This window comes from Lathyrus oleraceus, chromosome 3 (assembly GCF_024323335.1).
Source record: "Lathyrus oleraceus cultivar Zhongwan6 chromosome 3, CAAS_Psat_ZW6_1.0, whole genome shotgun sequence".
NCBI classification, from domain to species: domain Eukaryota; kingdom Viridiplantae; phylum Streptophyta; class Magnoliopsida; order Fabales; family Fabaceae; genus Lathyrus; species Lathyrus oleraceus.
In genome coordinates, this window is record NC_066581.1 from 477,461,880 (window position 1) to 477,479,706 (window position 17,827).

At 34.3% G+C, this 17,827-nt stretch overlaps 1 protein-coding gene across 1 annotated transcript; it reads right to left on the reverse strand.

The window, feature by feature from the left end:
• Nucleotides 1–14,486: 14,486 nt before the first annotated feature.
• LOC127128255 (heat shock cognate 70 kDa protein) lies at nucleotides 14,487–16,886 on the reverse strand. The gene is made up of 2 exons (XM_051057479.1): nucleotides 16,514–16,886; nucleotides 14,487–16,373 (listed from the first exon to the last, which is right to left on the reverse strand). The coding sequence occupies exons 1-2, from the start codon at nucleotides 16,731–16,733 to the stop codon at nucleotides 14,716–14,718; spliced, it is 1,878 nt and encodes a 625-aa protein (XP_050913436.1). The 5' UTR covers nucleotides 16,734–16,886; the 3' UTR covers nucleotides 14,487–14,715.
• Nucleotides 16,887–17,827: the final 941 nt, after the last annotated feature.

A 17,827-nucleotide genomic window follows, 5' to 3' on the forward strand; every position in this document is an offset into this window, starting at 1 on the left:
TAACAGATTTAGATAAGCATAGGAAAGGATATGATAAGTGATGTGTTGCATTTGTTTGTAGACGTGGAATCGACAATGCCGATTCGTCCATGATGGTCATTTGTCATCATCGAAACTTGTGATTGTATGTTGTCTGACAATTTGCCTTTACATTTTTGTGTATATCAATTTTCTCTTCTCAAAAACAATTCGCTCCCCATCCCTGATTTTTGTTTGAATTTATATGGTAAGACATTAGGGTTTATTCTGATGCATGGTGATGAAGAGGGAATGGTGCAGAGGAATCAAATCTGTTAGGTGTATGTTTTTTCTATTTTGGTGAAATTGGGGTTGTTGTACCTTTTTTTTTGTCTTGCTGAGTTTGTCTCTTTGTAACAATGAAGATCCTACTGTTATTTATAAATTACTCTACTTTTCTCTCTCCTTTATTTATGTTAGAAATTTTTTAAGATTTGATGCAAAAAAAAAGATATGGAATTGATTCCTTTTTGAAGTTCACAGTTTGTTTTAACATTTTAATGTTTAACTCTTGCTGTGGAAGCCTGTATTTTTCTTTTTCTGACTTTCTGGATTATATCTATTTCTATGTAAATATATGTTGTACCTGCTGCTGCATAGGACAAAACTTGTTCAAAGAAACAAAGAGGTTGCTGGTATGGATGAGGAGAGACGCGAATCATGGAAAATAACAAGGTCAAACCCAAAAAAATCCTGCAGACCTCAAGGGGTCCCTACACTTGAATTCTTTTTGATGATTTTATTTATTTATACTCAAAAATAAATGTATTTATTTATTCATAAAGAATTTTTTTGTAACTCATGTAGTAAAGCAAAACTTGTGCTAAATAAAAGCAAGATGTAAAATGGGAGTTTTTTAATTCATGATTTAATTTTGTTCTTTGCCACTTAGTCCAAAAATCTCAAAACAACCTAATTACACCATGAAATAATTATGTAAAAGAAACATAAAAACAAAGATCAAAACCAAATAGGTCCAAATAAAACCCAAATTGATTAAATTAAAAAAATGCAAGAATGAATGACATGATATATGGATAGATGTGAACATGAATGCATAATGTGAACATGAATGCATAGAAATGAAATTCCAAATGGATGTATGAAAAGAATAATTATATGAATGGCTTGGTAAATGAAGATTATTATTATTATTTTTATGTCAATTGGTAAAAATAAAAATAAAATAAAATAAATTCTAATGAAAATTAAATAAATACCATTAAAATAAAATTAAAAAATGGAATAATTTATGAATATGAATGCTTATGAATGAACAAATGCCATTAAAAAAATGGAATAATTTATGAATATGAATGCTTATGAATGAAGATCATGTTTTTATTTAAATGGGTAAATAGAAAAAATTCTAATTAAAAATTAAATAAATGTCATTAAAATATAATTAAAATAAAATGGAATAATTTATGAATACGAATGCTTATGAATGAGGATCATGTTTTTTTATGTAAATGGGTAAACATAAAAAAAATTCTAATAAAAATTAAATAAATATCATAAAAATGAAATCTAAAAAATGGAATAATTTATGAATATGAGTGGATGCAAATTATTAAATACAAAGGTTTGAAATTGATAAATACAAATGCTTGAAATTGATAAATACAAATGCTTGAAATGTAAATGAATGCCTTTAGGCGGGGAAAATTTTAGGGTATGACACTAAGGTATATCAAAGGAACACTTAACTATGGTATTTTGTTTCCTTCAGTTGATAAAGGAAAAGAATGCAAGCTTGTGGTCTACACTGACTCTAGTTGGTGTGGTGATGCTGAAGATAGAAAATCAACAACAGGATATGTATTCATGTTAGATGATGTGCTAGTCGCATGTAGTTCGTGAAAGGAAGCAGTGGTAGCTTTATCTTCTCGTGAGGCTTAATACATAAAAACTTCTCTATGTGCATGTCAATAAACATGGATGATGAATATAGTCGAAGAAGTTATAGGGAGGAATCATGGAGAAATGACCATAAAGATCGACAATATGTCGGCTATTAAGTTGGCAAAAAATATAATAGCACACGAAAGAAGAAAACACATGAAAATAAGGTTCCATTACCTGATAGAGCATGTAGCGAATGGAAAGATGAGCATGGAGCATTGCAAATCAGAAAACCAGATTGCAGATATAATGACGAATGTTATGCGAGTTGAATTATTCAAGAGATTAAGAACAATCATGAATGTAAATAGCTTAGACACAATGAATTAGGTTGTGTTAAATATGTAATTCCTCATGTCGAAGTTAAAATAGGGTGTTATAGTTTGTGTAGATCAGAGTTTATATTTGGTGTATTTGACAAAAATTCAAATATAATCTGTCAAAGTATGCAGTCAAAGCATCTAGCTATCGAAGGATTCAACAAAGTTGAAATAGACTGACTTAGCTTAGTTTAGTTTAGTTAGTTATTTTTGTGATTACTTGGAGTGTAGGTAATCTCATTTATAAATAAAGAGGAACTATATTTCATTTGTATGTGAGAATAACAAGTTTTGTAAGAGTTTTGTTAGTTTTAGAAATTACAGTTGTGATTAACACAAATTGTGGTAAATACTTAGTATGCTTTGCAACAACAATTAATTCTCTTATAGTTTATTTTTCAAAACGTCAATTTTTTGACTAATTCTGAGTCATCAACATCACTATCATCATCATTATTTTAATTGATTATGATGATTACTATGATGACAGTGATGAAGATGATTCAAACTTTATCAACAAATTTGATGTTTTTCAATATAAAACAGAAGAGAATGAACCCTTGCTTTGAAGAACTTGGGGCATTTAACCAAATTCTACATGATAAAGAGCGAAAGACAAATCACAAGATGTGTGCAATTCGAAAAACATTAATTGATCTAATTTGGTTTTCAAATATAACTTAATTTTTAATTTATCATTTTCTAAATCAATTTAAATGAATGCATGTTCAGTGAGGGGTTAGTGAAACAAGAAATCTACATACGATATAATAAACTCAATTGGAATTAAAAAACGAGGCAAACATTTTGAACAACAACAACATATCAACTCATAAAATGTTTCACAAATGTATAGTTTATTGAAAAGACTCGTGGAGAATGAAAACAAAGAAATTATCTACTTGTCTCAGAATGACAGCCATAATGAAAGGAGGATGAAGCTGAACAGAGAGTTGCAAACTTGTGTCTCATTATAGGTCTTTCACACAAGTTTGCAGCTTTTACATTAACTTCGTCCTCCTTGTATTTTTTCTTCATAGAAGAAACACAAACCATTTATGAACTATAACTACAAGTTAAAATGTATATTATCATGTTAACCTTATTTGGAAACATAAACCATCATGACACTATAATCCTACAAACAAGATGTTAACGAAATTTGGAAACATAAACTAGCATGACATTAACAACATGTTAACATAAACGAAAACCCAAGTAATATATAATACAATGATGTCTCTATTGAACTATTGTTTTAAATATAATAAAATTGACCTACACATAAATTAGATTTTTAAGAACACGAAAACATAGATCATTTCATTGAACATATATGGTAACATATGTTTTTTAAAATTTTAAGAAGAACTAGTGTCATACATGGAACATATATGGTACCTGAGATCCATTTCAAAAACAAAGATTCAAGTAGATATATGGTAACTAAGATCCATTTCAAAAACTGAGATCCACAATGAAAGGAGGATGAATTTGAAGTAAGAGCTGCAAACTTGTCTTAAATTTGAATGGATATCATTATGGTTCTTTCACACAAGTTTGCAGTGCTCACTTTAGCTTCATCGTCCATATATTTTTTCTTCATGGAAACACAGACCATTTGTGAACCACACCCATAGTATAGAGTTTCTTCATTTAATTTTTTTCATTCACCCGATTTGCTAAGGAGCCTTTTGGTGATATGGTACCACATGCATATGAGTTATTGTTGTTGTCATGAGTCGCATAACATAAATGAAATGGATGCGTGAAATATGGTTATGTATGATTAAGATGATGTTGTGTATATTGTTGTTGATGATTATGATGTTGTTGTGTATAATGGTGTTCATAATTTGGGTGCGAGAATATGTTGTTGTTTATTGTATAATGAATGTATACTTAATATATGTCTCTCTACCTTAGAATTCCTTACACTATTTATATTGAATGTTGTTTCTCACCCCTTATGTTTGAATGTTTCCTTTACATGAGCATCGTGCAAATACTCAGGAGTATATTTCGCTGAAGTAAGTGGAAGTCGGATCTTGGAGTACTTCCTTAGTTTATCATTTTTATTAGTGGTGTCTTGCTCTGATTATGTAACGTCAGGTTGAGAATACTTTTTTTACTTATTATTTTGCTTATGTTGAAGTTAACTACCATTTTTGTTTTATGGAGATTTCGATTGATTCGTTCGAGTTTATTGATACAACTCCTTTTATTTATGTTATGAAAGTTAAAGTTTGAGACTAAATGTCATGAGGTGTTATACCTTTAATAACTGTTTGATGATGAATCTATTTTGATGATATCCTAAGTGAAGGTGAGCATGCGATGGAAGGTTTTATTTGAATTAATGCAACCTGTGTTACGGGGAAATATATTATTGATGCGTATGACACCCTATGTGGTTGTACTTTTTATTAAATTATGAGATAATTTATATGTGGGGTTTTAGGGTGTTACATTAGTGGATTAAAGCAGGTTGGTTCGTCCGTCCAGGTTATTATAATGTGTCATTCCCTTGTATGCGACATATGTGTGAAAACACTGTCGGTACTCGCTTGTTTTTCTAACCACTGGTTTGTAGGAACGAGTTTGAAACAAGTGGGGGATACACTTGTGTTTCTCTAAGATGTTTCAGGTGTGGGGAGTTGATTCAGGGTGCCGCTATTATAAGGGTACATGTGTGGTTTGGAAGATTGAGGGTCATATGAGAGAGTTATATCCGACTCCGTTGCTTAAGAAATTTTTGAGGGAGAAAATCCTATAAGTGGGGGAGAGTTGTAACATCCCGTTTTTTGTAGGGAATTTTATTTAATTTAATTATGCCTTTTGTATGATGTATTTACTTGTTGTATGATTGTGGGGTAGGTGTCCTTGAGGTGGAAGTATAGGGAGAGAGAGAGTAAGAGGTTGGATAATTGTTTATAATTAATTAGAATTTTAATTAATTAAAAATATATAAAGGTATTTGATTTGTTGTAGGTAGTAATTAATTAAGGCTGGGTCATAAGGGTGTTTGACCTTTAGGATAAGGCTTTAGAGAGAATAAAGACTATTTAGAATTAATTTAAAAATAATTGAATAATGGTAGATTATTTAATTTATTTAAGTTAGATGGAAAATAATGAGTATGGGGTGGAAAGTGTGAATTATGGAGAATTAAAATAAATAATGTAAGTTAGTAATAAGTTGGGTCTTTGTGGGATACTAGAAAGATAGAATTAAGTTTTGATTTATAATGAGAGGAGTCAGGGAAAAAGTTCACAGTACGTGAAACTTTTGGAATTGGAGAAAAAGCAGGCTAGGGCAAGAGAAAGAGCAAGAGAAAGATTAGGAGAGAAAAGTTCAATAATCGATCAATTGTTGTTGGAAAATTCAGGTAAGGGGGAGAGGGAGTATTCAATCTAGATGTATTGTATGATGGGGTTAGAGAAGAGAGGTTTTTACTCTCCTTAGGGTTTATGTCTTTACACTGATTAAATGACTGATTGTTATGGTTGCTCATAAATCCATGAATGAATGAAGATTTGTAATGTTTATATATGTGATTGTGTGGTTGAAATTATGTTGATTTATCATAAACTTATGGGTATGAATTTATGCCATTGATGAATGTGTGAAGGTTGTGACCATGAAGTATGTTAATGGTGATTTAGAGATGATGAACATGATGAATTATTGATTTAGATGTTAAGAGATGATAAAAATCCATAATGTTTCATGTACCATGATCTAGGGTATGCTTAGGGACTATTAGAGGTTAAAACATGGGGTTTGGGGTCGAATGAACGACTGAAAAACAAGAGCGATCGCACAAAATCCCGAGAAAATGTGGTTTTCTAGGATTTACTACGGGTCTCCATAGAAGCCCTCTAGTTTATGAGCCATAGGAGAGCCAAAAGGGGGGGGGGGGGGTTGGCTGGGGAGGGCTATGGACCATAGTGCATGCTACAGGCAGTCGTTGCAGTTCCCTAGACTTATACCAAGTGGGACGTTTTCGAGCACAACTTGAGTTTTGTGACTCGGATTGAGGCGCGGTTCGAAGAGTTGGATAGCTAACGCACATATCTACCTCATGGTAGTACTTGGTGAAATAATTGAGTAACATCCACGTGTCTCTTATATGGATGATTCTGAAGGTTTGTATGACTGACTAACAAACCGTTGAGTTACAATAACGAGATATTGATGTATGATGAATTAACATGATCAAATACTGGTGATTATGATATTATTAAGTTGATGGAGTTGATGTTGTATTGGTTATAGTAATATTGATTAATATTTGCATATGGTATATGATGTTATGTCAGGATGTTGAGAATAATATTGACGATGTTGTTGTGATTGGTGAATAATAGTTCAGGTAGGGAGGACTATCATTATTTGGTTAATGCATGTTTTGTTTATTGTCGGGAGGGGACTTTAAACATTATGTTGTTGTTGCATTGACTTGTTTTACATGAATTCATGATGTCGGTGTTGTTGATGAAAGAGGAAAGTTGCAATCCGAGTAAGATGTATTGGTGACTTGTCCCAAATCCAAGTAGGGTGGATTCGGGGTTCGAGTAGGGTTAACCCAGTTTACTAAGGAACCTTTTGGTGATATGGTACCACATTTATATGATTTTTTGTCACTTTCATGAGTCACATAACATAAATGAAATGGATGCATAAAGTACGATTATGTACGATTAAGATGATGTTGTGTATGTTGTTGATGATGATTATGATGTTGTTATGTATAATGGTGTTGATGATTTGGGTGTGAGAATATGTTGTTGTTGATTGTGTAAGGAATATATACTTAATGTATGATTCTCTTTCTTAGCATTCCTTACACTATTTATATTGAATTTTGTTTATCACCCCTTCAGTTTTAATGTTTCCTTTACATGGGCATCATGCAGATACTTAGGAGTAGATCTCGCTGAAGTAAGTGGAAGTTGGATTTTGGATTACTTCCTTAGTTTATCGTTTTGATTATTGGTGTGTTTATCTTATTATATAACATTAGGTTAGGAACACTTGTTTTACTTATTACACTGCTTATGTTTAAGTTAAATATCGCTTTTGTTTCGTGGAGATTTTGACTGATTCGTTTGAGTTGGCTGATACAAATCATTTTATTTATGTTATGAAAGTTAAAGTTTGAGACAAAATTTCATGAGATGTTATACCTTTAATAATTTTCTAATGATGATTCCGCTGTGATGATACCCTAAGTGATGGTGACCATGTGATGACAAGTATTATGTAAATTAACGTAAACCGCATTATGGAACATGATATGTTTGATGTGTATGACACCCTATATGGTTGTACTTTTTATTAAATTATGTGATAATTTGTGTGTGGGGTTTTAGGATGTTACATTATGAGCTTGCTTTTTCACCATTCCTTTATAGCATCTTTTCCCACCTTTTTTTATTATGCTAAAATGGGAGAAGTATACTCTCATAGGGAGTAGAGTATACTTTCTACTCATGTGAGAGGGAGTTTAACCACTCCAAAATTTATCCATATGTTTTCTATTTTACCATCTCCTCGAGATATATGTTGTCATCATCAAAAAGGGAGAGAGTATAGATCTATGTGCTTGCGGGTATAGTGAAAATGATCCAAGGTGGAGAAGCTTACGAATAGAGAAGTTGCAAGTCAACTGAGTAATTATATAGTTTTGATGATGACAATATTTAATATCAATTGATATCCAATGAATTCAAGTATCTATTGAAGATCACTAAGTGGTCAAAGATGCATAAGATAATTGGTTAATCTATCCTCCCAAATCATGTTATGCTCTTGAAGATCAAGACATATGTTTAAAGTCAACATTATGGTCAAACGACTTTCAAGTGAAGACTTTTGTTTTTAGGGTTACCAGTGGTTTGAATTAAAATGAAGATATTTCAAGCCTTTTCAAAAATATTCAAAACTATAGTGTGATTCTAAAGTCAAAGGTAATAATTCTAAGACTTGAAGCTTTGTAATTGTGAAAAAAGAGGAACTATGAAAGCTCGATTGGTTGTGTTTGTTTGAGTGAACAATGTCTTGTAAAGACACAAGGGTATTTCTAGAAATACTATGGCAAAATCACACACACATTAAAAATGTTTGATAAGCCTTTCATATTTTATTTAAGCCACCAAAAAATGTTTTTAAGGCCTAGCTTGTTGATTAGGAGAGTGCCTGATTGATTGGAATACCTTTTTCTAATCGAATAATCGATTAGGTTAATAGTATAATCAATTATTCAGTCAACTAGATTGGACCTTAACGTTCTTGGGAGTAAGTGCATTCAATCCCATTCTTGCAAGACGTAACCTAATTCTAGGAATGACTGACACATTCCATATGCTAGTTTATAATAGTGCCCCTCCTTTTTTAGAGTCCTTTAGTCCCTTTGAACTGTTTCCGAGAAGATCTTGACTATTGTTGGTGCATAATGGATTGTACGGTCTTCAATTCCTGAATAATGTAAAAAGGATTTTTGAAACATCATTTTAAATTTTCTATTGTTAATGACCTATGAAAAACGCTTTTTTTCTTTCTTTATCGTTTTTCTCTTAGAGCATTTTGTTTTAGCATTGGATCAAGTTCAGAAAATTTTGTTCATTGGCACCATTTTTTCATGTTGGATTCTTACTCCTTTTGAGTCTTAAATTTCACATTCTTTTTTCGCTCTTTTTGAACAATCACTGTCTTGGAAGCCCTAGAGAAAGAGAACGAGAGAAAAAGGAGTTAGGGCGCTCCGACCAGACTGTACATTACGAGAGAAGTTATGGCACAAAGAGGCTCATAATATGAAGGATTTGTTGAGTAAGACCCATCAACTATGAAGGAAAAATATTGGCTGAAGGAGGTAGTCTGGTGTCGGGGAGCACTAGATCTGGCTGACCATCAGATAAATACTCCTGGTAATTGAAGGAAGAAAATAAGCGCATACCCCACCCAAGGATCGACGCATATATTCCCATGAACACTTCATGAGAGGAGATCTTAAAAAGTAGTGCGCCAATGAAGAGTTTAAGGAGGATGGGATAAATAGGTATTATCTTATCATAGAGTCTACATGAAATTATTGGTCCAAATACTATTGTTTGCACAAGAGTTACATCCATAACACCAACAATTTCATCCCACTGAAGGACACACTTGAGGGGATAATCTAGAAGTGGTGGTTTTTTAAGTATAACAAGGATGACAAGAGGAGTCAAGAATATTCTCACATAAGGAAGAAATCCCCCCAGAAAGTTGTTGAAGCAATGTCTGAGGATAAAGACAAAGAAGTAAGCAGTGAAAAAGACAAAGGGCATAAGGGGAAACACATGTACATCACTTCCATCACGGTAGGTGCCATAAGGGTAACCATTCCATCCAAGAGTATGGTAAAAAGGAAGATTTCCAAGCTAATGGAAGTCAGCAAGAAAGAGGGGAACACCTCTACCAAGATCTTAGAGAGAACTATCCTCAGATTTCGGGATAGAGAGAAGGTTGAGAGGATCCCTAATGAGATCTTTCCTTTGGTGATAATGGATGTGATCTCCAACTTTGATGTCTCCAAGATATTGATTGACGGAGGGAGCTCCTACAAAATTATGTACTTGAATCGCTTCAAAAATATGGGATTGAAGAAATAAAAGTTGTGGCCCTATGAGGGGTCCGATCTACAGACCTTCACGACATTGTAACCCGTCTATGCGTGTACACAGAGTTGATGTTTACTTTTGGGAAATAAGAGATACCATGACCATTGATTCTAAATTCCTAGTCATTCCTTGCAAGAATGTAAACAACTTCATCTTCGGTCGGCCCTTTGCAATAAATTTGGATGTGGTGGTTTCCTCGGTCCACCTCAAGCTAAAGTACGACAACGTGCATGACAAGCCAACAAAAATTAATAATAGTCTTTCTAGAGAAAAGAAGATCTACAAGGCCCTGCAGTAGGACTATAAAGAAGGCAAAACTAAGGCCATGGAGATCAATGTGGCCTCTTTGATCGGGCAATTGAAAGACATGGCTATCTAGCCTCCTCCAAGCAAAGAAAGTTGTTTGGGCCGGATGAACATAAGTGGTTAATTCGAACAAGTCAATAACAACCGCTACAAACCCCATGGCCAACAAGTGGCGGTTATGCCGCTTGGTTATGTTAAATTTAATTTCCATTTATATAAAAATAAGGAACGTTATAATCATTTAGTTAAAGAAGGGAGGAATTTTTATCAATAAATTATCTCTTTCCTTTGTGATTATGAAAGGTAACAATGAGTATGGGTACGACCAAAGAGATCAAAGCCTCATCATAAACACTCAGAGGTGTCGTTGAAAATGCCACAGATGTACGACTAAAGCGATCAAAACTCCACGATGTCAACACACACTCAAAGAAAGCAAGCCTAAAAAGGGAAAATAATCGGCCCACCCCCCTTGTTAGCTAGCCACTCCAAAGGCCTGGGTGAGTCCTCCAATATGTCGACCTCGAACCATTTTTCATACTAGGTCATGGTAAGGGGCACCAAACCTTAGTCAAGTACGGTTCCTAGAGACATCCAATAAATTTCAAGAAAAATTTGGAGGAAACGTTGAGTCCAAGAGAACTAAACCGGGGCCAAAAATAAATGCCACAAATCAAGTAAAATAACTGAAGTGTGTGTGTGTACACACACACACAAATTGCAGGACAAAAACGTCAAAACTACAAACGTGTTAAACACGAGCACACCAAAAATGGAGGAGATTAGCTAGTTCGTTAAATAGGCCATATTCTCATCCTCGATGGATTGATTGAGACGAACTCAATCTCTAGATACTTGAATGTCAGGATAAAAGTACTTCACTTGCTTAAAGTAACTCTAAAAAACACACTCGAATATGAATAAACCCTCATGTAACAACTTATCTAACTCATTTGAAAGGTCAAGGTTCTTTTGGCGCATCGCACGAAGACCATCTTCATCCTTCTTCTAACTTTCTCAAGATCCTTCTTCGAGCAAGATCTGAGAGCTAGTTCTCATTTCCCATAACGGATCCTTCGTTGGAAAAATGTGCTTAAGCAGAGGCCAAAACCTCATGCTTCTCAGCTACCTCTTTAAAAAGTTATTGTGTATTTTCTACTAGAGCTATGGGATATTTGAAAGGATCCACAAGGGACTCTATGGCTAAGAACTTGTTGAAAGAACCTTAGACCTCCTCCAAATACCAATCCCACTAGACTATTAGATCATTGACTTGTGCCTTGAGTCTCCCACTCTCCCATCAAAGACAATCAGGCTAACAAGCTTCTCTTCGGCCAACAGCTCTAAATGCCAAAATAGTCGATGCTCGGCAGGTATGGAAGCCCAAATCGAGCACGGGAATCTCAAACTTCTACTCGAATAGGAGGAGTAATTTTTGAACGACTCGCACAGTGACCAAACTAAATAGAATTCCATTATGCATAATCGAGGTGGAGACTCCCCCAATAGAAGGGACACTCAGAATTCCAACCAAAACATTGGTCATCCGAATATTTTTACACAAATGCCGCAGGGTTTCCTTGCTCTTTATTGCACCAAAAAATTAAGAAAAAACGTCAAGAACAGTTCAAGAAAAGGAAACTAGGAAAATAGGACCCTGACGCCACTTACCAATGATTCTCCTTCTATCCTAATCTGATTTAGCATCTACCAACTAGCATGTATGAATTCATTTATTCATTTGGTTTCTCAAAATGCCACTCACACAACCAAATTCCTTATAGAAGGCCATTGACTTATTTTTCAAGTATAATTCCTCCAAGGGCAGCTCTTCTTCCTTGTAAGTATATGAATTAACCACCGTAGAATAGTGGCTCTAAGTCCAATACTTATGGAAGATATCCAAACAAGAAAGAGGGGGACCATGTTCTAAGAGACAAATCTTCTCATGTACCTCCTCGGTCAAAGGAGTAACCAGGTAGAAGCGATCGTTGAAATCCTTCATGGTTTCAGAATAAGCTTCAAAGTACCGGATATGTTACCTCAAGGAGAGAAAACCATATCCGTTTTCATGATAAGGGTTATTTTGAATCTGTAAGATATTGAGAAATAACATCATGGTCAACTTACCTCCTTTATACTCGCACTAGTGTTGAAAGACATTAACAAATGCCCAACTCACTAGATGCAATTGTGAAAGGGAGATCTATAAATGACTCAATATGCTGAGGGAAGGCGATAACCTATAATGGAGAATTAGTATTTTAGGAAAGGGATAACACATCCACAATACCAATTGCAGATCCTCTCATTTTTATCTGGGGGAAACACCCTTAGTCAGTTGTGGGACCCATGTTCGTCAAAGCTTAGTCAAAGACATTTTTTAGAACAAAAGCGGAAGCATTCCCTAATACGCAGGGGGTCGACCTATTCGCCCAAAATATCCTTACCACTTTTCTTGGTCAAAGTTAATATTATCACCATGATCAAAGATATATACTTAATTGATGTTGGTACATTAAAGTTTGAAGTGATCCTTACACTGAAATCCCTAGTGAAGGAGCACAAGAACGAAAAAAACATGGACTTTAGAACTAGAAGAAGGATCAATTCAAATATGCAAAACCAATATCGAAAAAGAAAAATCGTTGAGATTGATTCAACGTCAAAACAAAACGCTTTCAAAAAAGAATAACATATGAAATAAAAACACTCTCTTCGTAGATAGCTTGCAGCAAAATAGGCAAAGGAATGCTTCAAAAATCTTGTATACTCTATTTAGGAACCTAGGACCGTACAATCCACACCACACTACCAACAATTGAGATCTTCTCAGAAGTAGTTCAGGAGCACTCGACAACTCTAGAGAATGAGAAACAATAGTGCTAGCTAGATCGCAAAGTTGTGTCAGTCACTCCCAACTTTACAATGCGAATCCAATAGAAGCATTTAATGTTCCCATTCCCAAGGGTAACAATGATCCATCTAGGACTCCCACCTATGTGATTCCCATGGTCAGATAATAGTGCATGTCATAAACCTTTGCTATGCCAAGAAGAGACAATGGTTTGAGGGGCAACTGTTCTTGGAAGACCGAAAGGCCCAAAAAACGAAGGCCCAATAGTAAAGCAATAAGTTACGACGTGAAGAATAAGTAAGCTCTCTTTCCTCCGCATCACAGAGTATCCCTCACAAGGATATCATACCAATCTCCCAGATCAATCCAACAGGCGGCCGCATCCTACACCATGCATGCAGTTGCCAACCATTTCCCCTATTTAAGGAGGAAAATGTGTCATTCACATGTATTCAAAATCGTTTTCCATTCAAACTCCATTTCTTAGTCTCTTACTAACTTGAGGTTGAAGTGTTAACCTTGTAGGTCATCCCCTTTCCATCGCGATACACTGTGAATTCTTCCTCTTCGATTACCATTTAGTTACAAAGCAGAACATTACTTTTAAGTAGAACATTATTTTTAATAAACATACGATAATTTCATTGATATTGCTGTTTTTGTTTCTTCTTTGATATATACATTGACTAAATGGAGCATAATTCAAAAAATAGTTTAGTTCGAAAAATAAATAAATCTTAACGATAGAAATTATTGAGTCATGTAAAAATATCCAATAATAAGGATACGAGTTTGAAATCACGACGTCCCATATTTATAGAGTGAAATTCTTACTATTAAAGTAAAAAAATTAACATACCTTATAAAATACACTATTTATTATTGTTCCAAATCGATCCGAAACCCAAAAGACCAAAAAAACATTCAATCATAAAAGAATTTGAAAACACATTCGATTCGGATAATGACATGGCTAGATAATTTGTATGGGGCCATAATCTGTTTTATAAGAATATATCTTTAAAAGTTTCATTAAAATCACAGATAATGATATAGTCTAGTGGGATTATCATAAACAAAATTCAATTTTTAGATTTATTAAGTAATTGATATATTTTATCTTTATATAAATCACATATCCCAATCATAATTTTTTAATTTATAAGGACCTAAACATGTATTTTTCACTAATGTCTTTTCTTCATCATTCAGAGAGAAAAAATATGGTTAAATAGCAATTTTTTCTTTAAAATGTACGTCTTTGATGTATTAGAATTGAAATGGTTATAGAATTTTTTTTTTTATTTAGAATCTTTAAAGAATGTCTATGAGACACTTAGCAAAATCTAAAATAATATTTAATAGAAAACCTAAAATCTTATAATTTAAAGGTGTCGAATGTTGATAATGGTGTGGAAATATCATTTCTGAATTTTCAAAGGATATATAGAGTATAAGTTGCAGTACATATCATTATGGTAGAAGACTAAGAACTACTACTAGTTATGAAATTGTGGGCACATAATACGACTCATTTGAAATGTCAATCTGCAACAATAACAATAGTTATATCAGAGAAGCAGAACAAGCAGGTCCAACATTGTGCATGAGGAAGTAAATCAAATAACAAAAACCAACATTGAGAATCCTAATCACTTTCCTCATCTAAGTAACTTTTGTTGATCTTGTTCATAGCAGATTCAAAGACGCTCTCAAGCTCCTTCAAAAAGTCTATAAACACAGACCTATCTTCCTGCTGGTTGTCATCAATCAAGCTCTTTCCCTTAATCATTGCAGAATTGAGCTTCACTTTGTCTACAGATGTGAGCTCAGAACTTACACAATCATCCTTCATTACTTTCCTCACATTGTAAAGATAATCTTCCAAAGCATTTCTTGCTTCAACTTTCTTTTTGAACATCATGTCTTGCGCCTTGAAATTCACAGCCTCCTGGATCATTCTCTCAATCTCTTCTTTTGACAGCCTACCATTTTCATTCGTTATAGTAATATCATTTTTATTACCACTGATTTCTTCCTCTGCCGAGACGTTTAATATACCATCTGCATCTATAGTAAAGCATACTTTGAGAGGAAGCCCCCGAGGAGCTAGTCGAACATTGAGATCAAACAAACCAAGCAAGTTGTTCTCGGTTGCAATAACTCTTTCACCCTCGTAAACCTTAATTGGGACTGAAGATTGGTTATCTGAAGCTGTTGCATAACCCCGTGTCTTCTTGAACGGTACAGAAGTATTCCTAGGAATCAGCACACTCATGATATCTCCGTAAGTTAAGATACCAAGTGACAGAGGGATAACATCTTGCAGCATCAAATTTGGAACATTCTTACTGCCTTCACTCAACAAAGCAGCCTGTACAGCTGCACCATAAGCAACAGCCTCATCAGGGTTTATGCTCTTGCATAACTCCTTTCCCTTGAAAAAGTCCTGCAACAACTGTTTAACTTTGGGTATCCTAGAAGAGCCACCAACCAGAACAATGTCATCAACACTACTCTTGTCTATCTTAGAATCAACAAGACAGTTTTCAACAGTCTGCATACACTTTTCAAACAAGTCCATATTTAATTGCTCAAACTTGGCCCGAGTAATTGATGAACAGAAGTCAATTCCCTCATATATAGCATCTATGTCAATTGTGGCCTCAGTATCATATGACAGTGTCCTTTTTGCCCTCTCACAGACAGTTCTCAATCTCCTCAGAGCTTTTGAGTTCCCACTAATGTCAACTTTATTCTTCCTCTTAAACTCCTTCACAAAGTGATTCAATATTCGATTATCAAAGTCTTCTCCTCCAAGATGAGTATCTCCAGCAGTGGCCTTGACTTCAAAGACGTTATTCCTAATAGTAAGGAGAGACACGTCAAAAGTCCCGCCACCAAGATCAAAGATGAAGATAGTTCTCTCTTCAACACAATTAGCTCGCTTTTGAAGTCCATATGCAAGAGCCGCTGCAGTTGGCTCATTGATTATCCGAATTACATTGAGACCAGCAATATCACCGGCGTCTTTGGTGGCTCTTCGCTGTGAATCATTAAAATAAGCAGGTACGGTAATCACTGCATTCTTAACAGGAGATTCCAAAAATGCCCCCGCAATCTCTCGCATCTGTGTGAGAATCATGGCTGATATTTCCTCAGCAACAAGGTGTTTTTCCTCACCCTTGTAGCTCACAAGGATCATCGGCTTGTCATTATCATCGGCAATGACCTTAAAGGGCCATAATAGAATATCACTTTGAATAACAGAATCGCTATATTTCCTTCCGATCAACCTCTTAGCATCTGAAAAAATTAAAGTGGTGACATATATTTTCAAACAATAATGTAAAAAAAGACATAAAAATTAACAATAATAGGAAATATATTTAACCTAATAACACTAGAAACTAAACGATGGTGGAACAAAATAATAAATGAGTTACCAAATACAGTGTTGGTTGGGTTAGAGGAAGCTTGATTTTTGGCAGCATCACCAATCAATCTTTGAGTGTTGGTAAAAGCAACACAAGAAGGTGTTGTTTTGTTTCCTTGATCATTGTGAATGATTTCAACACGGTCGTTTTGTTCTTGCCACACTCCAACACATGAGTACGTCGTGCCTAGGTCAATTCCTATAGCAACTCCCTCGTATTTCTTCGCCATTCTCTAGCAAGTAAATGAAGACAAACTGTTTGTAGAAAAGATTTTGATTCAAAATTAGGAAGAGTCACTTCGATTATTCATTTGGAAGGAATAGAGGCGGTTACTTGTGTCTCCCGCTTTACAATCCAAACCATTAAATTGATTTGATGATAAAAGAGAGAAAAATATAAAAGAAAGAGCAATTATTAAATTATCACATAGGATTTTTTTCGAAATTGGGTAGGAAGAAAATACAAATCAAAGTGGGGGTAGTGCGTAAAACCTTTTGTTAATTCAAAATGATTTTTTAGATTTTTTTTAAATTAAAAAAAGTTTTTGATATTTATAAATTTAGAAGTATTTTTTTAAAAACTTGAGCTATTAAGTGAAAAAAAACATGTTTTAAAATTGATAGAAATTAGAAAGACAAAAAACAACAAGAATGCTGACGGAAGAGATCGGAGTTGTGAGAGTCATTCGGAAGTTGTCAGGAAGTTGAGGTTGGCGGTGCTAGGAGCCGCAATGGTGGTGGTCTGGAAAAGGTCCATTAGTGTAAGAGTTTTGATGACGGTGGTAGTTAAGGAGGTGATGTGGGTTAGGTCGAGCGGGTAGTTCGAGTCCATTATACATCGAATCCATGGTGTAGTTTAGTCTGTTCATGTGTATCATGCTTGATTGATTCGATTCATAGATTCATTCGTTAACAAATTATGTTTGAGTCTCGTTAAGGATCCTTGAGTTTCGATCGGTATAAATATATATCTCTATCATTTTTGTATTCATAACCTTCAGAATTTCAAAGATAAAGACGGAGAGAAGGGTTAGGAATTATATTGGAAAACTTATAAAGACAAGAATGGAAATTCCTTAGAGTTCTTGAAACTTGAAAAACATTTGAAGGTATCTAAGGGGATTGTGAACCACTTCTAAACACATTAGATTGTGTGATTCATATATAGAGAGTTTGAGAAATTTAGAAACACTTTTGGGAAAAAATATGGTTTGTTCTTGGGAACTTGTGTGGCTATTTTCTTGTAATTCTTTTGTAATTTCTTCTAACAATTTTTGGAAGTATAATAAAAATGAGAGTTGCTCTCTCCCTTAGAGTAGATTAG

Bases quoted from the DNA above. Each gene is read 5' to 3' on its own strand.
- LOC127128255 (XM_051057479.1), bottom strand. From the start codon at position 16,733: ATGGCGAAGAAATACGAGGGAGTTGCTATAGGAATTGACCTAGGCACG. The intron at 16,374-16,513 runs GTAACTCATTTA...TAATTTTTTCAG, and splicing joins CCCAACCAACACTGTATTTG to ATGCTAAGAGGTTGATCGGA.